The following is a 27977-nucleotide window of genomic DNA, read 5'->3' on the forward strand; positions in this document are numbered from 1 at the left end:
CTGATTTGAAACTACCATTAACCATCACAAAGCTACTAACTGTTTTCAAATCTATGCTACTGCTACAATCTCAGATTTTGTTTCTGAGCAAGTGTGAAGGATGTCATTTTGGCAGAGATAGGGAATTGAACCCAGGGACCCCCAGAGCTAAAAGCAACAGTTTACAGCTTGAGCTAGAGAGCGTGGCGCTGAAGCTGAGAGCTGTAACACACTAATGTCTGCAGATCAAGCACTGAGGACAACACACACAAACCACTGAGATACAAAAGCACAAGACAGACCTCCTCCAATTCTCATCCCCTTATGAAGACAGACTAGGTAGTGAGCAAACCTAACATCTTTAATAGCAAACCATTGAGATATTCTGTGGCCATCCTTGAAAGTGGACTTTTATCATTATTTCTTCTTTTTTCTACACCATCAAGAAGCATGCTTGTTGGTTTACAGTGCCGATAGAATGCCAGCTCTTGAGGGCCAGACCAGAGCCCTGATTTTTAAAGGTTTTCGGGCATTCCTCTGCTCAGTGTGGCAAAGTCCAGGGGATTTAGACGTCTAAGTCCCATTTTCAAAATGGACTTAGGCACTTAAGTCCCACTGACTTTCAATGAGACTTAGGCTACATCTACACTACAGGGGGGGGTCGATTTAAGATACGCAAATTCAGCTACGCAAATAGCGTAGCTGAATTCGACGTATCGCAGCCGACTTACCCCGCTGTGAGGACGGCGGCAAAATCGACCTCCGCGGCTTCCCGTCGACGGCTCTTACTCCCACCTTCGCTGGTGGAGTAAGAGCGTCGATTCGGGGATCGATTGTCGCGTCCTGACGGGACGCGATAAATTGATCCCCGAGAGGTCGATTTCTACCCGCCGATTCAGGCGGGTAGTGTAGACCAGGCCTTAGGCTTTGCAACTCTGAACAGAGGAATGCCTCAATATCTTTAAAAAATCTAGGTCTATGCTCCCCAACACCAGACAGTTGCAATAAGTGCAGATATCCAACAAGTGGGAGATGATGGGATTTAGGTTCCTGTGACAAGATCACAGTTAGTACAGCTGTGTGCATTTTCTGGTAAAAATCAATAGAAAGTTTTGTTTCTAAATAAAATACATGATTTCCCTCATGTTGGGGACGCTAAAGTTCCATTTTATGTTTTAAAGGCATCTTACACTTTTGCATTGTGACAATCTGGATTCTAATGCAAACTATGACATAAGCCTTAATTATAATAACCTGAGGGTTTTTTTTTTTTTTTTTTTTTTTTAAAATACATGAACATCTTGGAGCCTTTCCCCAAGAATCATTTAAAAAATAAATGTGATTATTTGAAAAGTGAAAAATATATCATTATTGGCCTTCAAACAGGATGACTTGTTTTTATAACTATTATGGATTTTTTAAAAATTAACATTTGCGATATGTACAGATAAAACACAAACTAGAGAACTATTTTGATTGAAAAACTGAAACCTGTAAGTAGAACTTTCCATATTTTATTAAAATAGCATATTCAACCACTGGTAACCAATAATACATTAACTTTTTTTCCCCAGAGTACGCACAACACAGTAGCGATTTAAAATATCCTTATCCATGATAATCAATGAAAATAGTCCAAATTCAAGTGTGCAACTAAAACTAAATCTCTGAAAAAACTCTGATTTAAAGAATACATAAAGCTCTCATACAGAATTTTTATACCCCTATATACTAAATGCCAGTGTTTCACTCACCTGACAATACTGCTAGCTTTTTCTCTTATGCATAGTATGTCTCATTTATAGTACCCATTTTATAAATAAATTGGCATATCCCATCCCGTTTATATTTATCTTCAGCTTCACAAAGAAACCAGTAAATAAAACTGTCAAAGACAGTCACAACAAATGATCTCACAGCAAGATATAAAACTTGAAGATACTCAAAGATTTTTCTACTCTATTTTACATAAAAAGACAGATTTAAAAAGTGCAAGGCAAGATTTGCAGTTTTTTTTTTTTTTAATTTTTAGGCACATCCACTTCTTTAAAGCAAGCTTCAGAATGAAATTCCAGTTTGTTCTTCATGATACCTGTTAAGTCTCTTTTAAAAAAAAGAAAATTACATCCTGTCAAATGTAAAGTAGGGAATCTCCTGTCCAATGTAACAGTTTTCAGTTATGTCTTGTTCTTCCTTTTTTTATCCTTGCAGGTTTCGGTTTGGGGATATATTGATTGTTTGCCTGATATTCGAGTTCTTTACGAAAGTAGTGAATTGCTTTATTTAAACCTTCTTCCAAGGGGACCTGTTTAAAGAAAGAAGAGATGGTCACATCAGCCTAAGATTCTGACTACTCTCATAATAGTGCATTATTGTGGCTATCTTCTAAGCTATGAAAACGCTGCTTTGAAATCCTTTACTTCTTTATCAATAAAAACACAAGTATCAGAGGGGTAGCCGTGTTAGTCTGGATCTGTAAAAAGCGACTAAGAGTCCTGTGGCACCTTATAGACTAACAGAAGATTGGAGCATAAGCTTTTGTGGATGAATACCCACTTCGTCAGATGCATGTCCCTAATAAAAACAGAGCCCCCACCCACTGGTTACAGTCTGTCTATGCATTTCTGATGCACCCCTCACTGTAATATCTAGCTATCATTCACTAACTTAGAAACCGCCAACTCAGTCTGGAAATACCACATTTAGTACCAGGCAGTAACACTTAACCCAGTTTATGCCCAAATACAAACTTGGAGAATTCCTTAATGTGTTTGTAAGGAACAAAAGAGGAAAAAGAATGTTTTTTGGCTTGTTTTGAATTATATTAAGAGAACATCCTCTAGATAATCTGTGTAAATGGTGAGGCCTAACTAAGTTTAAAGTAGAATACTTCTTTAAATTGGTCCACTAAGAAATAGCAATGGGGATATCAACCACTAGGCAAAACTGACAGTATCCCATTAGGAACTGATCACCTTGCGCTCTCTAAAAGAGTTAATTAGATTCTAATAATTTGTGCGTAGTTAAGAGGAATAATATTTTTCTATTCGGTTTCTAGTTTTAAACAGTGTATTTTATACTCATGGGCACACAACAGAAATATTTAATTCCTTTTCCAAGTATAGTAGTCTCTGTTCTTATGTCACCAGCATGAATTGATACAGTGATAGCACTATAGAAAAGCATACATTAACTATCAATGCACTTCTCCGATTCACTACCAATCCTCATTCACCACTGGATAAGAGTACAAATGTCTATATCCTGTTAAAGTTGATAGAACATGATCTACTGCCACTGTGCCACTTTTTAAAAACAAATTAGGTTCTGAACGCCCCAGGCACACAGGGGAAGAGGAATCTCATTACATCAACAGTTTGTTGTTGTTGTTTTTTTTAAGACAGGATTTTGACCGCTCATGCCCCACATTGAATCATTTCACACTGATGGAGAGGGGAAGTAGGCCTAAACTAAGCCCTTTCCCCCAGTTTTAGATGGGGAAGGGTTCTCTTTGTAATAGTCAAGCTCTTGCTTTCAGCGGTGCTCAATGGCATGTGTGTGAGTGAAATGTAGTCAGGAAGATTTGGGTGTTTCATCATTAGGATCATTATCAATCACAGATGTACTTCACTTTGCAGACCTTACTTCTTCGGAAAACAGCAAATCTTTATGCTGGTATCACCCGAGTATTGGCTAATTTCCAGGGATTTATTGGGATTCCATTCAGGCAGGGGGAAAGGGGGCTGGGTCATGAAAGGTTGAAGGGTTTGTAGCCATTAATGGTGCACCTACCCTAGAACCAGTATCTGTTTTCCAGTAGCACTGTTGTTTTTAAAACAGTTTTCCAGCAAAGTTCTCTAGTGAAATCAAGGCTTAAGATTCAAGGCCAGGTTGTAACACTTGTCCTGGCCATTTGAGTGGCTCTGTGTAGTGTGGCCAGCTAGCCTCAAGGTAATGTAGGGAGAAAAGACGGTGTAATGCCGGCTTGGGAGGCCTTTCTTAAGAAAGGGCGATGAGTTGGTATGTGCAGAAGGAGGTATTCAGGAAAGAGTACACATCACTGAGTGATACAATGGTACACCTCTACCCCGATATAACATGACCCGATATAACATGAACTCGAATATAACGCGGTAAAGCAGTGCTCCGGGGGGCGGGGCTGCGCACTCCGGCAGATCAAAGCAAGTTCGATATAACGTGGTTTTCACCTATAATATGGTAAGATTTTTTGGCTCCCGAGGACAGCGTTATATCGGGGTAGAGGTGTATTACAATACTATCTGTATTATTCCCAGCCTCTTAATGCAGCACAAGTATTTAAAAGCTTTTTTGGACAGTGACTGTATCTTAAGCAAATTTCACTGCTGCCTACAATAAATCCCAGATCTCCCCCACCTTTACCAAAAAGCATATACAACTAATTCTGAACCACAGTGAACAAATAGCTTAATTAATTCTTCAAATAATGTATTAAATTATTTTTGTCTATGGCAAATTCAGTGTGGAATTTCAAAAGGTTTAAATCTGTTCTCACTGAAGTCAATGATAAAACTCCCATTAACTTCAATGGGAGCAGAGGTAGGCCAACCTGAGCGGGTTCTCAAAAATCCCATTGTTAGTATACTACCGCTTTGTCATAAGAACATAAGAACATAAGAAAGGCCGTACTGGGTCAGACCAAAGGTCCATCTAGCCCAGTATCTGTCTACCGACAGTGGCCAATGCCAGGTGCCCCAGAGGGAGTGAACCTAACAGGCAATGATCAAGTGATCTCTCTCCTGCCATCCATCTCCATCCTCTGACGAACAGAGGCTAGGGACACCATTCTTACCCATCCTGGCTAATAGCCATTTATGGACTTAGCCACCATGAATTTATCCAGTCCCCTTTTAAACATTGTTATAGTCCTAGCCTTCACAACCTCCTCAGGTAAGGAGTTCCACAAGTTGACTGTGCGCTGCGTGAAGAAGAACTTCCTTTTATTTGTTTTAAACCTGCTGCCTATTAATTTCATTTGGTGACCCCTAGTTCTTGTATTATGGGAATAAGTAAATAACTTTTCCTTATCCACTTTCTCAACATCACTCATGATTTTATATACCTCTATCATGTCCCCCCTTAGTCTTCTCTTTTCCAAACTGAAGAGTCCTAGCCTCTTTAATCTTTCCTCATATGGGACCTTCTCTAAACCCTTAATCATTTTAGTTGCTCTTTTCTGAACCTTTTCTAGTGCTAGAATATCTTTTTTGAGGTGAGGAGACCACATCTGTACACAGTATTCGAGATGTGGGCGAACCATGGATTTATATAAGGGCAATAATATATTCTCAGTCTTATTCTCTATCCCCTTTTTAATGATTCCTAACATCCTGTTTGCTTTTTTGACCGCCTCTGCACACTGCGTGGACATCTTTAGAGAACTATCCACGATGACGCCAAGATCTTTTTCCTGACTCGTTGTAGCTAAATTAGCCCCCATCATGTTGTATGTATAGTTGGGGTTATTTTTTCCAATGTGCATTACTTTACATTTATCCACATTAAATTTCATTTGCCATTTTGTTGCCCAATCACTTAGTTTTGTGAGATCTTTTTGAAGTTCTTCACAATCTGCTTTGGTCTTAACTATCTTGAGTAGTTTAGTATCATCTGCTAAACTACCTAGTTTTTATTGGGTTCTTCTGCTATTCCTCACAATCCTCCATAGTGATTAGATTAAACCTGATAAGTGCAGTAACATTTGAATATCTTTAAAAGGATCTTAAAAATCTCAACCCTTAAATGTTCTATTTCATTTTGTATTGAACAACATCCACATAATAAAAGCGAATTTCTCTTTAACAACAGGATAAGTGGAGGGGTAATTCATTACGTACCACGCATTCCAAGGTATACGACAGGCATATGAGGGACTATTGCCTTGGTAAGAGCTCTTATACTAATGAGGTTAATTTTTATTACAATGCTTTGTCACGTATTTCATAGGTTGATAGATTTTAAGGCCAGGGACCTGTGATCATCTAGTCTGACCTCCTGCACAACACAGGTCGTAGAACTTCCTCCAGTACACATTTATTGAGTGTCCATGTAAGACTTAAGGCACTTTATAACCTTTACAATAATTGCCCTTGGAATTCTTTCCTCCACTTCCCCCAGTTCTTTAAGATGCTCTAATAACTGCAGGATATCTTCTTTTATAAAGGCAAGACAATCATCAGAAAAAACACAGGTTTACACACGATACTATTAATCTAGCTTTACATACCACAGGTTCCCAACCAAGCAATAACTTGGCTTTCTTGATGTCAGGCCTTCTTTTCTGGGGGTCATCTTGAGCTTCTGAGAGAAACTGGATTTCACTGCCACTACCTGTTGAATAAAATATTGCATTTTATTATCCTTTGTTTGCTATGCTTTCAACTTACACATTTCCCCAGTGGTGGTATGTCGTCCCTCTCAAGCTTATTTAGATTATTCCCAATTTTCCCCTCCAAAATGCCTTACACTGACATGATGGTCCTTCCAGCAAAGGTGGGATGAACCATTCAGGAGTGGCACTGCAAAGTGACTCAGAAACACTTCCTCCTCCCCAATACTATTCATTTCTACTGTCTGCGGAGTGAAGAACCATGCGTGAGTCTTGTATTCAGATCCCTTCATGGTAGCATATTGAGAACTTACTACGCAAGCCCAAAACATTCTGCATTATTGTATACAAATGTTTATTTGAGTTTAAAAATTTGTAGGCAGAGCAAAACAGAGCTAGTTAGTTAGTGAGCAGCAAATGGAGGGAGAACTTATTTTGTCTACCAGGTAGTCTAGTGCACCATAGTGTTCTACCACACAAACAAGCTATGTTCAAGACTGGGCTGAGCAAAATCACAGACAATTAAGAATATAAAAATGGCCATACTAGAACAGACCAAGGGTCCATCTAGCCCAGTATCCTGTCTTCCGACAGTGGCCAATGCCAGGTGCTCCAGAGGGAATGAACAGAACAGGTAATCATCAAGTGATCCATCCTGTCGCCCATTCCCAGCTTCTGGCAAACAAGAGGCTAGGGACACCATCCCTGACCATCCTGGCTAATAGCCATTGATGGACCTATCCTCCATGAATTTATCAGTTCTTTTTTGAACCCTGTTATAGTCTTGGCCTTCACAACATCTTCTGGCAAGGAGTTCCACAGGTTGACTGTGTGTTGTGTGAAAAAGTACTTCCTTTTGATTGTTTTAAACCTGCTGCCTATTAATTTCACTTGGTGACCCCTAGTTCTTGTGTAATAAGGAGTAAATAACACTTCCTTATTTACTTTCTCCACACCAGTCATGATTTTATTGACCTCAATCATATCCCCCCTTAGTCATCTCTTTTCCAAGCTGAAAAGTCCCAGTCTTATTAATCTGTCTGTTCCAGAACCCTAATAATTTTTGTTGTCCTTTTCTGAACCTTTTCCAATTCCAATATATCTTTTTTGAGATGTGGCGACCCACATCTGCACACAGTATTCAAGGTGTGGGCATACGATGGATTTAGAGGCAATATGACATTTTCTGTCTTATTATCTATCCCTTTCTTAATGATTCCCAACATTCTGTTCGCTTTTTTGACTGCCAGTGCACACTGAGTGGATGTTTTCAGAGAACTATCCACAATGATGCCAAGATCTATTTCTTAAGTGGTAACAGCTAATTTAGACCCCATCATTTTATACGTATAGTTGGGATTATATTTTCCAATGTGCATTACTTTGCACTTATCAACATTCAGAAGGGTAGCTGTGTTTGTTGCTTTTTACAGATCCAGACTAAGAGTCCGGTGGCACCTTATAGACTCACAGACGTATTGGAACATAAGCTTTCGTGGGTGAATACCCACTTGCGTCTGACAAAGTGGATATTCACCCACGAAAGCTTATGCTCCAATACGTCTGTGAGTCTATAAGGTGCCACAGGACTCTTTGTTGCTTTATCAACATTGAATTTCATCTGCCATTTTGTTGCCCAGTCACCCAGTTTTGAGAAATCCTTTTGTAGCTCTTTGCAGTCGGCCTGGGACTTAACTATCTTGAGTAGTTTTGTATTATCTGCACATTTTGCCATCTCACTGTTTACCCCTTTTTCCAGATCATTTATAAATATGTTGAATAGGATTGGCCCAATACAGACCCCTGGGGGACACCACTATTTACCTCTCTCCATTCTGAAAACTGGCCATTTATTCCTACCCTTTGTTTCCTATCTTTTAACCAGTTACCAATCCATGAGAGTACCTTCCCTCTTATCCCATGACAGCTTACTTTGTTTAAGAGCCTTTGGTGAGGGACCATGTCAAAGGCTTTCTGAAACCTAAATACACTGGATCCCCCTTGTCCACATACGTGTTGACCCCCTTAAAGAATTCTAGTAGTTTGGTGAGGCATGATTTCCCTTTACAAAAACCATGTTGACTCTTCCAACAAATCTGTGTGTCTGACAATTTTGTTCTTTAGTATAGTTTCAACCAGTTTGCCCAGTACTGAAATCAGGCTTACCAGCCTGTAATTGCTGGGGTCACCTCTGGAGCCCTTTTTAAAAATTGGAGTCACATTAGCTATCCTCCAGTCATTTGGTACACCTAAAAAGAATGGCTCAGGTTTGGGAATCTCCCTCACATCCTCAACCGTGAAGACTGATGCAAAGAATTCATTTAATTTCTCTGCAACGGCCTTATCGTCCTTGAGTGCTCCTTTAGCAGTTGATCATCCAGTGGCCTCACTAGTTGTTTAGCAGGTTTCCTGCTTCTCATGTACTTAATTTTTTTTTTTTTTGCTATTACTTTGAGTCTTTGGCTAGCTGTTCTTCAAATTCTTTTTTGGCCTTCCTAATTATATTTTTACACTTCATTTGCCAGAGTTTATGCTCCTTTCTATTTTCCTCACTAAGATTTAACTTCCACTTTTTAAAGGATGCCTTTTTGCCTATCACTGCTTGGCTTACTTCTTTGTTTAGCCACAGTGGCACTTCTTTGGTTCTCTTACTATGTTTTTTAATTTGGGGTATACATTTAAGTTAAGCCTCTTTTATGGTGTCTTTAAAAAGTTTCCATGCAGCTTGCAGGGATTTTACTTTGGTGCTGTACCTTTTAATTTCTGTTTAATATCCTCATTTTTGTGTAGTTCCCCTTTTTGAAATTAAATGCTAAACTGTTGGGCCGCTGTGGTGTTTTCCCTGCCACAGGGATGTTAAATTTAATTATATTATGGTCACTATTACCAAGTGGTCCAGCTATATTCACCTCTTGGACCCGATCCTGTGCTTCATTTAGGAAATAAATCAAGAATTCCCTCTCCTCTTGTGGGTTCCAGGACCAGCTGCTCCAAGAAGCAGTCACTTAAGGTGTCGAGAAACTATCTCTGGATCCCGTCCTGAGGTGACATGACTCATTGTGGGGATAGCTGAAACCCCCCATTATTATTAAGTTTTTTTAATTTTAATAGCCCCTCTAGTCTCCCTGAGCATTTCATAGTCACTATCACCATCCTGGTCAGGTGGTCGGTAATATATCCCTACTGCTATATTCTTAGTATTCGAGCATGGAATTATTATCCATAGAGATTCTATGGTACAGTTTGGTTCATTTAAGATTTTTACTTCACTTGATTCTACACTTTCTTTCACATATAGTGCTATTCCCTCAACAGCACAACCTGTTCTGTCCTTCCGATATATTTTGCACCCTGGTATCAGTGTGTCCCACTGATTATCCTCATTCCACCAACTTTCTGTGATGCCTCTTGTATCAATATCCTCATTTAATACGAGGAACTCTAGTTCACCCATCTTATTATTTAGATTTCTAGCATTGGTATACAAGCACTTTAAAAACCTGCCACTTTTTAGCTGTCTCCCATTACGTGATGTAATTGAATGAGACTTTTTCATTTGACTGTTTCTCATCAGATCCTACTTGTATTTTACCATCTTCCATCCTCTCCTGCTTACTACAGCATAGAGAATCTCCATTAGTAGATCCTCCTATAAGGGATCGCTTTGTCTGAACCACGTGCTCCTCCGCACCTGTCAGCTTTCCCCCAGACCTTAGTTTAAAAACTGCTCTATGACCTTTCGAATGTTAAGTGCCAGCAATCTGGTTCCATTTTGGTTTAGGTGGAGCCCATCCTTCCTGTATTGGTTCCCCCTTTCCCAAAAGGTTTCCCAGTTCCGAATAAATCTAAACCCCGCCTCCCTACACCATCATCTCATCCACGCATTGAGACCCTGCAGTTCTGCCTAACTGGCCCTGTGTGTGGAACTGGAAGCATGGTCTTACCTAGCAGCCTAAATTTGGGATTCAATAATGCTGTAAAGGCAGCACACACAACAGCAGGAACACAGGGTGAGAGGTAGGGACTGCCAAATAATCTCCAGCATCCCCTCCAGCCAAGTGAAAGGGAGAGTTTGATGGGCGCTGGAATGGATCACTTCTAGCCTCCAGTTTCCAGGTCGGTATAGGGGAAGAAAAATGGTCATCACAGCATGAGACTTTTGAGGGTGGTATAGAGAGAAACTCGTGGAATGTGAGGAGGATTCCTGGACGAATCTACCCAAACAGTATTTATGTTTTAGTTCCGGAGATGATATATTTCATTCAAATTCAGCTCAGTTTAGACTTTTTCAATGATTGCATTTACGGCAGGAGTTGGTGTCTTGTACTGAACTTTTATCTAAAATAGTCATAGCATCTCTCCTTCCGATTGCTGCCAGAATTTTGTGTAGTACACCTGCCAGGGATCATCTTACATTTTCTTTTCGTTCTTAAAAAAAGAAAACCCATGCATAGAGAAGTCTACCTGGGGTCAGACCAGAATGGGGAGCAATATTCAGAACTACCTGGTAGTCCCTCTCAGAATGGGCATGAATTGTACCAGTACATGACAAACTACCACATAAAACATAAATATTCATTCTTTTCTTCATACAGTATTTTATGTATATTTGAAAATCTGAACTAAATTCTAAATTCTTAATCTAATATTTAATTACAGAATCAGTAGACCAATATCCTTGGTAAAACTGCTGTTTAGCAACGGAAAGAAACAGATTCAATTAGTCTTATGTATTATACATACTTTAACGAAGTAATTATCATCCGATAATATAAGCCCTCTATGAACTTCACCCAACAATTACTTGTCATACTTACCAACAAGTTTTTTAATTAATTGGGCAAATTCTAGGATACTGTGCTCTTCTGGGTTCCCCTAAGAAGGAAGTGGATACAGGTTACAAGAGAAATTACAAAGCATCTCTAAAAATGCGTATTTTGGGATTTGCCAGGAGTCACTATGAGGATAGTAACCAAATACATGAATGAACTAAAATTCATAGATTACAAGGCCAGAAGGGTCTGACCTCCTGTATAACAGGCCAGAAAACTGCCCCAATATAATTCCTGTTTGAACGAGAGCATCTCTTTGAAGAGACATCCAAACTTGATTTAAAAATTGCCAGTGATGGAAAACGCACCACCAAATTTGGTAAATTGTTCCAAGGGTTAATTATCCTCAAAGAGGCACTACATCTCAATTCTACTTTGAAAAGTAACCAGAACCACTTATAAACAAAAAATGTCTGGTCCCCCACATCTTTTTAAACAACATGGTAGGTAATGTGTCTTCAAAGACACATAACAAAATGCATTTTCGAGGGTGGGATTTTGAAAAGCATTCATTGGTGGCCTAACTCTGGCTCTCAATGAAGTCAATGGAAGTTTTACCATTTCAATAGCAGCAGAGTCAAGGCAACAGAGCGCTTTTGAAAACCCGGCCCAAGTTGAGTCTATTTAGACATCCAAAAAAGAAACTGTAGGTTTTCAAAGGTTTTCGGGTGTTCTTTAATTGTGCATGTCCCCCTTTTTCCCATATGCTTTAGCTTCATGAGATGCACATTTTGCTTTCCATGAGACTCCCAAGGGAAAAACCATCACAGTTTTTCAAGAGCTGACCTCAGCAGTATGCCATACGCTTCTAAATATTATAATTTCAAACTGTGACTAGATAAACCACGGATATTTATAATTACTTTGGAAATAGCCATCCACATTTAATCTCTATTACTGATGATACTTTAGCACAATTACCATAAAAGGGGGGGGAGGGGCACATATCACAACAACAACAAAAAATGAAGCTTCTGGAGCAGAAGCAGGTTAATAAATTACATCAGTGTGTCACCAATGGTTTCAGATCGCACTTTTGATGTATAGAAATGAGGGTGGTCTTCAACTGCATTTCTGAAGTGTCTTAAAATAACTTACTCCCTGCCCCCCCCTTTCGAATACAGTAGAACCCCGTTTATCTGACTCTCCATTATCCGGCTCTCTGTGTTAACTGGACAACCAGAACACACAGATCCAGAGGGGAGTGATCTCTCCAGTGGCCACTAGATGGTGCTGCAGCACTGCACTTGCCCATTCTCTGTTTTTTCCAGATTTTTGATTATCCAATCTGATTAGATTGGATAAACGGGGTTCTGCTGTATTGCATATTGAGCAAAAAGCTTAAATCAATTAAAACTCAAAACATATTGCAAAATTCTCTGATTCTTGAGACAGTGATCAGATCTAAGGTCTAGGAGCCCAGCAAGTACTATGCCAAATCTCTTATATGTAAAGTGAACATAGGGTTTTTTGTGCATGATGGGAAGTATTTTCGCTGCATTTAATTCTTGTAAAAGTTAACACCAATGACAAGCAAGAAAGCAAAAACTAGACTACTGTGAAGTAAATGTAGCAGAACAGAACTGTATGCTCACCAAGTTGACAGGACTGCTGACGTTGCTGTTCATTAAGGCCACCAACCCATTCACAAGATCACTGCAAAAGGGAAAGCAGGGACTGAGTAAATATCCATTTCTCTTTAAACAGTCATATTTTATTCAAAGAGATCCATATCGCTAGAACCCCACTGAAGCAATATAATTAGATGAAGAATGGAGAAATCAAAACCTGCAATTAAAATGGATTTTATGCATTTTGTAGATTTCAAGTGGAGGTCTGCATTTCATACCAACTGGTAATTTGCTGGCTGGTTAGCTCCATAGTTATTCATTTCAATAAATCAAAACCAGTGGAGGACTTGCTGTTAGTTTTAGAGGATAATTTGCTGCAGTATGATACAGCAATAAATAATAAATGAAAACCAGACATGCTGTACCCTTTAAAATTAGTAATTTTAAATGGCTACTTAAAGTGTATTTTTAGTAAACTAAAGCTTTGCCTTATTAGAAACGATCCAGTTCTGACCACACTGATTTTCGGTACCAAAACAAAGTCTAATTTTAACATGGAATAAGCAATTATAATACATGAAATATTACCCTTTTGTCACTTTAAAACAAGGGAGGATTTTGTCTCAGCACTAAATGAGCTAAAAACTAGTTCTCCTCTAATATTATGGGACAACATTTTGAATTGTACAAGCCATGGGAAACGCTGATGGACACAAATATAGCATGAATGTCATAATATAATACACATTAAATCATTACTTGCCATGTTTGATATTACCCTAAACTGTTCAGAGGAAAGCATGAAGGTGTGAAGTCAAATTTTGGCAGGCAGCTTTAGAGAGAAGCTGCCAAGATAATAATCCACAGAATTCCTTGTATTACTAACACAGGCTATCAACACAAGGTGGCAGCAGTGTATTCAGATACAAAGACATGAAGCTGTTGAGATTTCATGAAGCAGAAAAATGATAACAGAACCACTTGCGTCCACTGGTGAGGATCACCACAAATTACTAGCTATGTCTGAATTTGAAGTTCTTACCTGGCTAGGGACTATTTATATATTCAACTTCTCTGTGAAAGTACAATTTGTGTTCTAGAACACTACTTCATATCTAAGAAACAGAACCGTTTGTACATTTCCCATTTTGCTTTACGTTTTACTGGCTTGATACAGTCTGTAGAATGTCTGAGTCTACCAGGATACGATGATAGGTATCAGACTCAGTAGAAAAGTGCTAGAGAGAACAAGCAAGCCTTACCTGACATACTGGAATGCTCTAGTCTGAGTTCCAGGCCCATAGACCTAAAAAACAATGAAAAATCAAAGTTACAAGAACATGAAAACATATGGCATGTCTCACCACCCCCATAAGCAGGCAGCCAGGACCACTTGAGGCATGAATATGGGACACAAAACCAAGTTACAATCTGAGCTGGCTGCCAGACTGTGCGTCATGAGTGCCAGGCCAAATCCTAATCTTGGCAATTCTTCATACACTACTTTTCTAAGATTCAGCCTCTTTTCACTGTCTACAGGTAGAACGCTTATCTTTTGTCTTGAGGATTATAGCCTACTTCTCTCTGGTCTTCCCAGGACCCACCAGTGTCCCTCCTCTTTACTCCACAGAAAATGCAGCTGCTAATATCACCTTCCAGGCCTGACCATGACACTCAGCAGTCTGAATCTCTACACTGACTATACAGTGAAAATCTGAAGCAGATCTACTATTTTTCATGAAACAACAAACAAAAACAAAAAACCATCAAAAACAAAACACCCCCTCATGTTACGTTGAAATAACTAAGGCATTGCAATGGCTTCAACATAGTACAGTTTTTACACAGTCAGTTTTTACACAGTTTGGCTGTGAAGTTAAGGCAATAAACCAGCACACTTTTGAAATTTCCAGTATAAATCGGTAACAATATTTGAAAGCAATAGCTAGGCATGTTTAAGGATAAAAATGGGGATACATCACTTGACATGGACACACACTGAATTAGAAAAGCTTTTTTGCTCAGAAAATAGGGACACAATTGATGTACATGCCAACATCTGTCATAGGTTAAGCCTGCTTTAAGGGTCTGACCCAAACTCAACTAATCTCAAAGGGAGTCTTCAGTTCAGTGGGCTTTGGATGAAGCCCTAAACATTTAGAGGTCTAATAGAGTTTACTTAATATCTTATTCTGAAAGAAATGTGGGACAGTGCAATGGTGGCTTGACAGTATGCCTCACACAGCTTTCCAGCCTCTGTTTTAAAATAGTTTATATATATATATATATATATATATATATATATATATATATATATATATATATATATATATATATATATATATATATATATATATATATATATATATATATAAATATAAAAAAAGGGGGGGGGGGGGGAGAAAAACTCACTTTGTGCATGTTTCCTATACAGTGATCTTCGTTGCCACATGTGTTAAAGGCAGTCTGAGATTACGCTGTATTCACTCCCCCTCCCCCCCCAACTTCTCATATAAATATTTTAACAATAAAAACAAGATGACTGTTTGCATGGGACAAAAACATTTGACTCTAATGAGGAATAATAAAGAGAGATGTTCCCATTTTGTAGAATTAGTTCCCACATTTGAACTTCTCTTTTAAACAACAAGTGCCTTTATCCATTTATTTTTGGGGTTTTTTGGGGATAAAAATTGAATACACTCATGTTTTAAAATAGTTAATTTTATAACAGATTTTAATTTTAACAGCAAAAGTTGTAAAAAATTAAGTTTTTGATTTCTGATTCACTTTTCACTGTTTTTCTGCTGGCTGTTGATTTATTTTACTGAGCTTGGCCAATTCAACAAAACTTCAGTCTCACTCTTATGCCTAATCGATTTTGCTTTTTGATACTCATGCACTAGTAGTACAGTGACCTTGGGTCAAGCTTTTATTTATTATTATTTTATCCATGGTTAGAGACTTTGACAAATTATAACTCAGAAGTCTACCACAAGGCCTCCTTCAAACTTTTCCTTGTAACGCTCCTCTGCTGTGATGGCTGCAAAACATCCGACAATGGTTAGGTAACTGATGGGTGCAGTGATTGCTACTTGTTACACTGAACTGAAATGTTGCCTGCTGCATCCACTTGTCGTCTCATTTTATACTTAGGCTACGGCTTCACTACAGGGGGGGGTCGATTTAAGATACGCAAATTCAGCTACGCGAATAGCGTAGCTGAATTCGACGTATCGCAGCCGACTTACCCCGCTGTAAGGACGGTGGCAAAATCGACCTCCGCGGCTTCCTGTCGACGGCTCTTACTCCCACCTTCGCTGGTGGAGTAAGAGCGTCGATTTGGGGATCGATTGTCGCGTCCCGACGGGATGCGATAAATCGATCCCCGAGAGGTCGATTTCTACCCGCCGATTCAGGCGGGTAGTGTAGACCTAGCCTTGGATAATGAACACTTTTGGGGTAGGGGCCGTCTTTGTGACATGTCAATGCTTAGCATTGGAGACCTGATCTTAGGTTGGGCCTCTAAGTGTCACTGTAATATAAACAACAGCAATAACTTGTGACAACTTAAAAAATCTGACCTCCCATTCATTCAAATGGAGAGCTGCATTTCTTATGTTCCAGTTAACCAGTGTCCACCACCTAGTCAGGATGCTGAAGCATCACCGGTACCCTCATCCTCTTCCCTAGTGACTTCTCAGACTCCAAAGAATTAAAGGGAGTCATTATTCGACTTTGGCTGTGCCTACACTAACTTACTTGCTTAACATTTCTCCGTTGCTCCCACAGGTGCAGCTGCAACAGCCGAAGCTCAACTATAGATTGGCCATTGGAGTTCAAAAAAAATATCTAACATAGACAAGACTTCAACTCTCCTCCCACAGGACTTGTACTACTCCAAGATTTTCTTGATGACACTTTGAAATATCCCGAACTATGAATTGTTTTAAATCTAGATAAATATTCCACATAAACACCTTTTAGGAAAGCTGTCAGAGAATTTTGTGTCTCTGCAATGATTACCTTCTCACAGTTTGTAGTTATAAAAAAGTCAAGGCTCTGCTGGATAAGTCCGAGAAGCTCAGAACTACCACGTGATGTATTCAGATGCCAAGCTGGCATATCACCAGCACAATATAAGCAATAGGAGAATGATCAGATAAAACACACAGCAACATCTGACCTCTGATGCTCTATGCAAAACTTCTAAATGCTACCTAGAAAGAGCTACACTTTGTGCCTCCTGCATATCACCCAAGAAGCATATAGTACACAGGGCATAATCAGAAAGTGCTGGGAAGTCATTGCTCTATTAGGTTTGTATATTCTGATGCAATCAAAAAACCCCACCAGGATCAAAACTCTCAGCCTGAAATAAGAACTCCTCCCACCCTGTTTTGCCCACATATTCTGTTCTATGCAGCCAGGCCCAGCTAACCAGCTGCAGCTTTTAGGGGCGGAGGATGGGGTGGATAGGAGGGTGAAGGCCCTTTCAAAACAATTTACAAAAGTCCTCTGAAAACCCATATGTAAAATAAATTCTTGGGTGGAGGTCGCTGTCTTTTGTGATACTTTTCTCGGGTTTAACCCAACGTGATAGATGTGGGCATGCTCATAGGGCAGTACAATGGGAATGACTCACCACAGCCATGTAAAATCAGAAGGATCGTACCAAGAAACAACTGGTTTTGGAACATGCCTTTACATAGATTTCTTCTATCCCCAGCCCCAAAACACTGCCACACTTTCCCAGCACAACTGTAGGAAGAACTGAAAGAAGAAGCAGTGCTTGGACACTTAGCTACCCTGCCCTATCTAAGGGTAGGCAAGTATAGTCACTTTTGAAGGTTTTCTTACAAGGGCAACACATCCCTCTATCATTATAAATTGGTATTTTTGTTTATTTTAGTGGAAGAGGGGAAAAGAGGAAAAAGTAATATTGTGATAAAATACGAGAAAGAATGCTGCCCCCCCCCAACATCTTTCCTGACTGTTAGATACCCTGAAAAAAATTGACTTCAGCTCCCCTCTCCTTACTGACTAGGCACATTTATTGCCTGAGCAACACTTCTTTCCAAACAAACAGGAGCTCTGCTAGCATGCAGACAACACACAAATTATTACTGTCCATAAACAATGCACTTCAATCTTGGGGTTGGCTACCCAGTGCAGCAAAACCCTCTACAAGGGTGTGCTTTGTAGAGTACTCAAACGTGTTGCACTCTAACTGTCCCATATACACCCTGTGGCACACTTTAAAAAGGTACCTAATTCAAACAATAAAATCCTAGAAAGCCCTTGAGTGATTTCCTAGTACCATTCACTTCCCTCTTTGCTCCAGATAGTCTCCAAATTTTATATGTGAAATTTAAAAAGTTGCCATGTGTATGAAATCACATATCTCATGATCTCATCCTTGACCTCAAATACCCCTCCATCACCCATTTTGTATTATGATTAATTTAGGATGTATGCTTCTATCTATCTTTGGCACTTATAAGGCCCCTACTACTGAATTATCTGAGTGCCTCATAATCCTTAATGTATTTCTCCTCACAACACCCATGCGAGGCAGGGCAGTGCTCTTATCCCCATTTTATAGATGGGGAACTGAGGCAGAGAGAGACCTTGCCCAAAGTCACAAAGAAAGGCTGTGGTAGAGCAAGGATTTGAACTCAGGTCTCCTGTATCCTAGACTAATGACTGAACCACATGACCATCCTTATTATGGAGAGAACACATTTTTGACAGTACAAAACCATGCACACATGTAAAGATTTATAAATACAGGCTAACATTTTCAAGAATGACTATTATTTTTGGACACCCAGGTTGAGACATTTAGAGGCCTGGTTTTCAGAGAGCGGGAGGCTCAGCACTTTCTAAAAATCTAGCCTCTTTCAAGTGTTTAAGGTTGTGCACCCAAAAGCTAGGGAATTGAAAAAAAAAGTCACTTATGAAAATCTTGGCCATAGCACTCGTTAAGTGGTTTTGTTCTAAGCCCAGGACCAAGTGCCAATTACTTACCGTTAGAGGTTCTCCCTGAAGAGCCTGTAAGATAAAGTTACTGACAACTCTGCCATCGTTCATGTGCATCCGAGGACCAAAGGTATTGAATATTCTAGCAACACGCACCTCAACCCCTTCCTGTACGCAAAAGAAAGAAAACAAACAAAACATGTACTTAATGAAGATTCCACAACCTTCCCTCCCCCCACCCCTTCAAAGTGCAAACTTCCATATTTAGTAGGTGTTTTTTTTTTTTAAAGGGTGATATTTCCGTAAGTATAAGAATGCTAATATACACTTTTAAAACACATGCTGCTTTCTCGCCTTGAGACTCCTGTAACGTCACAAACCACAGAGTATATGGTAGGAGAATTTACCCTAATTATCTACATTCATAACACTGCTCTACAGCCAAAATGCTTCTGAAATAAATGTAGTCAAACTTTACTAATTCTGGGTCACTGAGAACGAAAATGATGCTTAAAATTGTTGATTGGCTCTAGTTTTCAAGATATGCTATTGGGTCAGTATATACGACCCTTGACTTGGGAATGGCGGAGGATAAGTGAGTTATAAAGGGAAGGGATCTCAATTTAAACCAGAAATGACTAAAATACATCTTTGACTGGATCTATGAATAAATCTATGACTGGGTTTGGACAGTACTTGCTTTTTAGGCAAAACAATGAATGATGCAATCTGAAGCTGGTATTGCGTCATACATGATATGAATTGCATCATGCTATTCCTAGAAGTCATGGATGATGCAATCATAACGAAGCTTACATCTCTCTGCTGAACAAATTGCCCTATATCAGCTCTAGAAATCATACAGTGTCATGCTCTCTTATTTGTCAGTGTTTGATTTTGCAAAGGGACACATTTCTGTTTAGCCAAAGTGAGCAGAGATGCCTCGTACTTGTGTGAACAGTGCAGATAACTTCTGCTATGTTTGTGGTGAAGTGACTTTTGTATCACAAAAGCGCAGTATAACCACTATGGTTAAGAAAGCCTATCACCTTTATTTTGGCTGCAAAATTGGAGATCAGGACAAGAGGTGGGCCCCACACATATGCTGCAACACTTGTGCAACAAATCTTCGGCAGTGGTTGAACAGGAAAAGGAAATCTATGCCTTTTGCAGTGCCAATGATTTGGAGAGAGCCAACAGATCATACCAGCAATTGTTACTTCTGCATGGTGCCTCCAGTTGGGAAAGGTGTGTCAAAGAAGAAAAAGTGGACTGTGCATTATCCAAACATTCCATCAGCTATATGCCCAGTACCCCACGGAAAAGGACTGCCGGTTCCTGATGCACCAGAATCATTCTCACTTGAGTCAGATGAGGAAGAGGATGAAACTTCTGGTCCTGAACCATCAATGTCACAGGACCCACATTTTCTCCCATCCTCCTCCTCTGAACCACACCTCATAACACAAGGTGAACTGAATGACCTTGTCAGGGATTTGGAACTACCCAGGAGTAAGGCAGAGCTGTTGGGCTCCAGACTACAGCAGTGGAATCTCCTGGCAGGTGATGTTAGGGTTTCCATGTTCCATGACCGTCAAAAGGATCTTGTCCCATTCTTCTTCATGGAAGGTGATCTTGTAGCCTGCAACAACATCGATGGTGTGATGGCAGCCCTCAACATCGTTCACGATCCAGATGAGTGGAGACTGTTCATTGATTCATTGAAGACGAGTCTTAAAGCTGTTTTACTGCATAATGGCAATGTTTTGCCATCAATTCCAGTTGGTCATGCAGTCCATATGAAGGAAACCTATGGCAACATGAAACAACTTTTGAGGTGCATAAACTATGACCAACATCAGTGGCAGCTTTGTGGCGATTTGAAGGTTGTTGCTCTCTTGCTTGGTCTGCAGACTAGATACACAAAGTACTGCTGTTTTCTCTGCGAATGGGATAGTCGTGCAAGAGATTCCCACTACATCAAGAAAGATTGGCCACTCCGACAGTCATTGGAGCCTGGGAGGAAAAGTGTTCAGCATCCACCACTTGTTGAATCAAGGAAGATTTTGTTACCACCCTTACACATCAAGCTGGGTCTGATGAAGAACTTTGTCAAGGCCATTGACAAAACACAAGCAGCTTTCAAGTACCTCCGTGGAAAATTTCCAAGGTTAAGTGAAGCTAAGATAAAGGAAGGTGTCTTTGTTGGTCCTCAGATTCGTGAACTTCTTCGAGATGATGCATTTGACCATGCACTGCGTGGCAAGGAAAAGACGGCATGGAAAGCCTTCCAGTTAGTGGCAATAAATTTTCTCGGAAACAACAAGGCAGACAACTACAGGTTGTTGGTGGAAAACCTCCTCAAGGCATACAAAAGCCTTGGTTGCAACATGTCACTAAAGATACATTTTTTGCACTCTCATCTAGATTTTTTTCCACCGAACTGCGGAGCAGTGAGCGACGAGCACGGCAAGCGATTTCACCAGGACATTGCAACAATGGAGAAACGCTATCAGGGCAAATGGAGCCCATCAATGCTTGCAGACTATTGCTGGACAGTGACAAGAGATGCTCCATTTAATGAATACAAGAGACAAGCCAAGAAGCGCCGAGTAGACACTGAATAGGACTAAACTATGTACAGAATAGTTTTTTGCCTTTTGTTTCATAATAAATTTTATTTATATAACCCTTTTGCTGATTTTTAAAGTGTTACATAAACAGGACAGGTGAAATATTATCATGTAAAGCAACCATAAACACATGAAAAGACCTAGGTTTACAATTTATGATTAAAACTCTATCTACACAATATACATAGACATAAAATGTAAAAACTTAAATATCTTAGAAACAGTAGCCAATCAGTTGTTTTAATTGTCATATTTGAATTCAGCACATCAAAATACATAATAAATAGCACATTTTATCTCTGAAGCAGACGACTTCTCAAAAATTGTAGACCACTGTAATGTAATATGAACCACTGATGGAAAATCTGAAGACAGTTCTTTACCCTAATGAATTTTTCTTTTAAGAAATACTTTAACATATTAATAATACTTTGCAATTCAATAGGGTCTTCCATCAGAGGCTCTAAGGATTTAGCAATAAGACACCAAAGAAGTATTTTCACAGATTGGAGAACATCAATCAAGTGACTTTGCCAAGGCCACAGAATAATCCATGACTAAGCACACCGAGAAATTTTTATAAAGTGATTAGAGATTTTTGGGTGCCCACTGTCAGCTATCTTAAAGGAGCCTGATTTTCAGAGGTGCTGAACTGATTCTTATAATAAAGTGACCTTCTAACCCAGTGTTTCTCATACTGGGGTCGCCGCTTGTGTAGGGAAAGCCCCTGGCGGGCCGGGCCGGTTTGTTCACCTGCCCCATCCGCAGGTCCGGCCGATCGCGGCTCCCACTGGCCGCGGTTCGCTGCTCCAGGCCAATGGGAGCTGCTGGAAGCAGCGTGGGCCGAGGGACTTACTGGCCGCCGCTTCCAGCAGCCCCCATTGGCCTGGAGCAGCGAACCGCGGCCAGTGGGAGCCGCGATCGGCCGGACCTGCGGACGGGGCAGGTAAACAAACCGGCCCGGCCCACCAGGGGCTTTCCCTACACAAGCGGCGACCCCAGTTTGAGAAACACTGTTCTAACCATGGCCATAACGTTACTATTTTGCATTAGCCTACACGAAGTTTATGGGCTAGTTTATGTCTCAGATCCCCAGTGTTTATTTACAGGCTGTTCAGATACAGATATTGTATAACTTACAACTTTAATACTACAGACATTTTATCTGAATCTGAGAAATTTTTCCATTATACCCAGTAATGCTTTGTGTGGATGCTATGTAAATCCATCTTCAGATAATCAGTGTATTCAACTGAGTTTAGCAAGCAGAACCAAATGTGGTCTATAGATGGCATCGTGACCTTGTGAAATTGCAGTGCTGGAACACATCACTGAGAACAAACTGTGTTTCACCTAAATTCTGCGAGAGCCAAATCCTCAGCCTTCATGGCAAGGAGAACATTCAGCCATGGTGAACTAATGCACAGGGTTGGCTTTTGATGCACTCAACGGTTCATTGTGACAACATGTAGAAACTTCACCTCTGAAAGTAAACTTCTTGCCACTGATTCAAAGGTAGCAAAAGTCACAAGCACAAACTCCTAGGGTTACACAAATCATGTAATCTGTTACAATAGGCTTTCAATGAAAACATGGAACTTTATGTTTTCAAACAGTTTGCCAACAGATTGTGGCTGGTTGCCACTGCCTGGAAAAATGGGACTTGAAGACATGGTGAAACTATGCTTGTGGATTTTCCCATTACAAGAGGATACACAGTGTGCTGGACACATTTTCAACTTCTCTTCAGAAGACTGCAGCCTCTGCTCACACATCCCTCGCTCGAGGGACATCCAAAGACCATGATTTTCCTTGAAACAGGTTAGCCTGAAAGTAGCTTCAGTTATAAGAATATTTAACTGCCTGCCCCAGGAACTCAATCATTTATAAATAAACGAATTCATCCTTACAGCAGCCTTGTGACAAAGGCGGTATTTATTTCACAGATGGGAGAAAAAGGATTAGAGAGAGGCTAACGACTTGGCAACATTATAAAAATTATTCATTGCTGACAGTACATGTCACCAAGGGATGCAGGTGCCCACGGTTTAACCTCAAGAACAAATAAGAACAAACAGTGTTTTGCACCATTTCAGAAACTGTGGGTAAGGTTTAAACAGTGCTGAGCACAGTTTGCCCTTGTTTACTCTTGCAGCTAACTTGCGTTGAGCTGGCACTCACTGTCAACAATGGGCAATTTCTGTAACACAGAAAAGGTTGCTGTCTCTTGCCCAAGGTTGTAACAGCAAGTTAGTGTCAGTACTATAAACACAACACAGCTCTCCTGACTTCCAATCCTGGGCTTTACCCCAAAGACCATACTGACACTATCTGCTAGCATGTTCCCTATCCACACCAAGGGAGTGGCAATCAGCCAAGTGTGCTTTATCAGAAGCACAGTTGCCAACTTTCACGCAGTAAATAAGCACCCCGACTTTCACAATAAGCCAAAAATCAAGCTAATCTATTTCAAAACAAGGCCAAAACAAGCCAATCCCTAAGAACCCCAACACTATGGGACTAGATCCCCCCCGCATGAAGTCTGGGACTGTGGTGGGCACGCTGTGCACCCCTGACTCTGCCCCCCATCCCCTTGCCTCTGCTTGCCGGGAACCGATAAAAAAAAAAAGCAGCAGCAACAAGCTACAAGCCAAACAAGCAACAAGCTACAAGCCAAAAACTAGCCAACAAGCAACTCACAAGCCAATTAAGCCAAAAACAAGCCAAACTTCTTTTTTTTTTTTTCACGGGTTTGGCATGTCTGATCGGAAGCTGTTGAAAGGACTTTGTAATGCAACGTGTCAAGCTTTATACTTCTAACAGTAGCTTACAGAGTACATTACACCATATTTATGAATGCCTCCACTGCATCTGCAAACAGTCCCCTCTGGTTTCTCGTCCCTTCATGTTCCCTACTCCCATTATTCGTAATAGACAAAGTCTTCCAAGTGTGGACTATATTTCACGCAGGCTTCTCAACACTAGTTAAACTTATTAACAACATGTATTTAAAAGCAAGGCATTTAGAAGCTAGCGCCTTAGGAAAAAAATAGCTATTGGTTGATCTACAAAGCCTCTTTGTACTGCACTCAGTGGGTCAAGTGGCTTCTGTTATCCAATATAGGTTACAAAATGGCAGCGTGTCCGTGACAGAGAAATACACACACGAGATAGTGCCTGTCAGCAAGAGCTCACAGTACAAGGGGGAAAGGGTACCTAATGGTCAAGACTGAAGACACATTAGGGAAAACCACCATCCCCCTCTCAGTTGGGAGGTTTTTCAAGCTACACAACTGATTCAAGTAGACTAGCACAGAAGCTAGAGATAGAATGTAGTCCCAATGGAGTACCATTCCTAAAGTTTATTTTAGAGTGTTTTATGCAGCCTCGTTTTGAAGTCTCCCAAGAAAATCAGGCCTCCGCCCATTCCCTTGGGAAACTATTCCACAAACTAATAGATCTCAGTGTTGGGAATCTTATCCCAAATATTCAGCCTAAATTTCCCCCCTAATTTTCAGCCCATTACTTTTAGTAACCCCCCTCCATATTCTTCTGGAATAATTTTTCTGAGGCATCAAATATTTGTAGAATGTTACACTCCTAGCCATGCCCCATCATTAGTTTGAACACCTCCAAGCCCATATGGCATTAGCTGTGACCTCCCTCCTCACTTCAGGACAGCACACCAACACCTCGGGCCTGGGCAGTTATTTCACCATATGCTGCTGCTAACTCATAATACTAAACCATGTACAGTAACTCCTCACTTAACGTTGTAGTTATGTTCCTGAAAAATGCGACTTTAAGTGAAACGATGTTAAGCGAATCAAATTTCCCCATAAGAATTAATGTAAATGGGGGGGGGGGGTTAGGTTCCAGGGCAGCTTCCCCTACGCTGCAAGCACCAGGGGCAGGGGGCTCAACCCTCAGCCCGCCCACTCCACCCCTTCCCCCAACCCCCCCCCTTGACCCGCCTCTTCCCCCCCCTCTTCTCCCCCTTTACTTCGCACCCTGCGTCCTGGCTCCTCCCCTCTCCCTCCCCTCCCCCGGGCAGGAGGGTGCGGGGACGCGCGCCAAGTCCTCGCTCCTCCCTCCTGCCCGGGGCAATCAGCTGGCTTGTCACGTTCGGGAGGCAGGGAAGGGAGGGGGGAGGAGTGAGGACTTGGCGCAGGCTCCCCCTCCCTCGCCCCCGCCTCCTGCCCGGGGCAATCAGCTGGCTTGCGGTGTTCGGGAGGCAGGGGGAGCCTGCGCGCTGAGTCCTCACTCCTCCCTCCAAAACGCCGCAAGCCAGCTGATTGCTGTGGGCAGGAGGCGGGGGAAAAAGGGGGAAGGCGCTGATCCGTGGGGTCTGCCGGGGGGCGGGAGGCGCTGGGGAGGGGAAGGGGGCATAGGGAGGCTGCCAGCTGTGGAGAAAGCAGGCAGCCAAACAACGTAAGAGTGGATGGAGCATTGCATAACTTTAAATGAGTATGTTCCCTAATTGATCAGCAACGTAACAACGAAACAACGTTAAGCGGGACGACTTTAAGTGAGGAGTTACTGTATTTATTTGCTGACACAGGAAGGGAAGAGGGAAGACTCAATCCAGATAGACCCAGCTGTGAGCTGTAAGTTTCCCAGAGTAAAGAAGGTGGTGGGATGAGTCAATAAGAAGGCTACAAGTTCACTGTTCAAACCAAACACTTAAGTTGAAGGCATCTTGATCCTGGGGGCATCCAGAGCCATAAAACTGATAGATGCCTTTAAGCATCTGCAGCGTTGGACAGTTAATGACAGGAGCGGCTTGCTGTCCTTGATTTAAACAGAACAGTGAATATCACTGCAATTTCCCGGTGTCTTTTAGGGTATGTCTACAATGTCATAAAACTCATGACAGCGAATCTCAGAGCCCAGGTCTACAGACTCTGGTTCATGGGGCTCACACTACAGCGCTAAACACTGCAGTGTAAACATTGCATCTCAGCCTGGAGCTTGGGCTCTGAAGTCCACCCCGCTCCCCAGGGTTCACAGCCTGAGCTCCAGCCCAACCTCCAACGTCCATACTGCTGGTTTTAGCATCGTAGTGCACGCCCAAGTCTGCAGACCTGGGATCGGAGACTCGCTGCTGTGGGTTTACAGCCCAGTGCAGACGTACCCTTAGACTAACTCTCTCTCTTTACCAGGTGAGCCACACCCCATAGCTGTACAAAGAAAACAACTTGTGCTAATCTTTCAGTTTTAAATCGTATGTCTCTGTGATTTCATTCCTGCCTCCTACAAACCTTAAACCTTTCCTGTTGTATTTAGACCTGTTTTTCAAATCTTTTAAAATGTGCTCAGTGCTTTTACAAAACTTGAAAAGCACATTGTATATACAGTTTTACATATGTATAAAACAGAACAACAGTTAAGTGAATAGATTCCAGCTTCAAATTTCCAAGGGAGGTGTACACAAAGGCATTTATTTTAAGTCAGCTCTACACTAGAAACTTTTGCTGGTACAGCAATATTGGTTAGGGCTGTGACTTTTTTTTTTTTTTTTTTTTAAACACACAATATTTCAAATCACAAATGTGTTATACTGACACAGAAATGCTTTTGCTGGTATAGTTTATTTTGCTCATGTGACTGAAGCAGTGTAAGTTGTCCCAGCAAACGCACTTTGTTGATGGCATAAAAACTGCATCTACATTAGGAGGGATTTGCCAGTATAGCTATATTGATATATCTATACCGGAAAACCTTTTCTAATGTAGACTAGGCCTAAGTTATGAAAAATTATACTGGCATCTAAAGTTTTTGGTGATTTTTTATTTACTTGTCTGTCTTTTGTTAATAAATAAATAAATAAATAAATCTGTTTAAGGGGACAATTAATGACAGCCAAAGTGTAGCATGTACTATCCAACAGATATTGTCAGGGCTCCTATGAAATTACCCCAAACCAAAATTTTCAAAACTAAGTGACTACGGTTAGGCTAATAAATCAGTGGCTTCATTTTCCAAGGTGATGGGTACTCACCATGCCTCACTGAGAGATGTAGGGTACACAGCACCTTTGAAAGTTAGGCCACTAATTTTGGCACCTAAATATGGAGTGAGGAACTCTAACTGTAGGTACTTATTTTTGAAAGGCTTGGCTCCAAAAATGTCTACAGCAAGGCATGGCAGGATGATATCAATGTATATTTTTCTTAAAAGAATAAACATGCCATATTTTAGATTAACAAATCTACCTTTGGTAAAAGAAGCTTGGTCTGCATAGTTCAGAAAATAGAACAACACAGAATGCAACTTCGGAGTCTAAAGGTTTCCAATGATGGTTTTAACTGAAATAGCTTCAACATACACTAAGGCTGCAATGCAGAAGCAGGATAACAGGTGAATCATTCTTATTAATTAACTTTAATGCTCATAAGTTCCAAGTTTTGCACCATTGTTGCAAATTCATCTACTATGAATCACCAGCGAGTAAGCAAAGATTTAAACAAGAAAGATGAAGAACTCTACTTGCACGAAACCAGGACATAAGGAGCTGCAAAGTGACTCTGGCATGTGGGGACTCACTGGCACCAGAAATCCTTACAACAAAATGCGTAAATAACCTGCCAGAGAAAGACCAGAAACCTGCAGA

General features: G+C 40.8%; 1 protein-coding gene across 1 annotated transcript in view; it reads right to left on the reverse strand.

Annotated features, from left to right (window-relative positions):
• Positions 1-1479: 1479 nt before the first annotated feature.
• The window catches only part of UXS1 (UDP-glucuronate decarboxylase 1), a 104444-nt gene continuing 77946 nt past the window's right edge, over positions 1480-27977 (reverse strand). Inside the window, exons 10-15 of the mRNA XM_065400699.1 lie at positions 18780-18899; positions 14012-14055; positions 12774-12834; positions 11164-11221; positions 6245-6348; positions 1480-2284 (exon numbers count right to left, since the gene is read on the reverse strand). Coding sequence (XP_065256771.1) covers positions 2153-2284; positions 6245-6348; positions 11164-11221; positions 12774-12834; positions 14012-14055; positions 18780-18899 — 519 coding nt within the window. The 3' untranslated portion in view covers positions 1480-2152. The remainder of the gene's footprint in view (positions 2285-6244; positions 6349-11163; positions 11222-12773; positions 12835-14011; positions 14056-18779; positions 18900-27977) is intronic.

This window comes from Emys orbicularis, chromosome 1 (genome assembly GCF_028017835.1).
Source record: "Emys orbicularis isolate rEmyOrb1 chromosome 1, rEmyOrb1.hap1, whole genome shotgun sequence".
NCBI classification, from domain to species: domain Eukaryota; kingdom Metazoa; phylum Chordata; order Testudines; family Emydidae; genus Emys; species Emys orbicularis.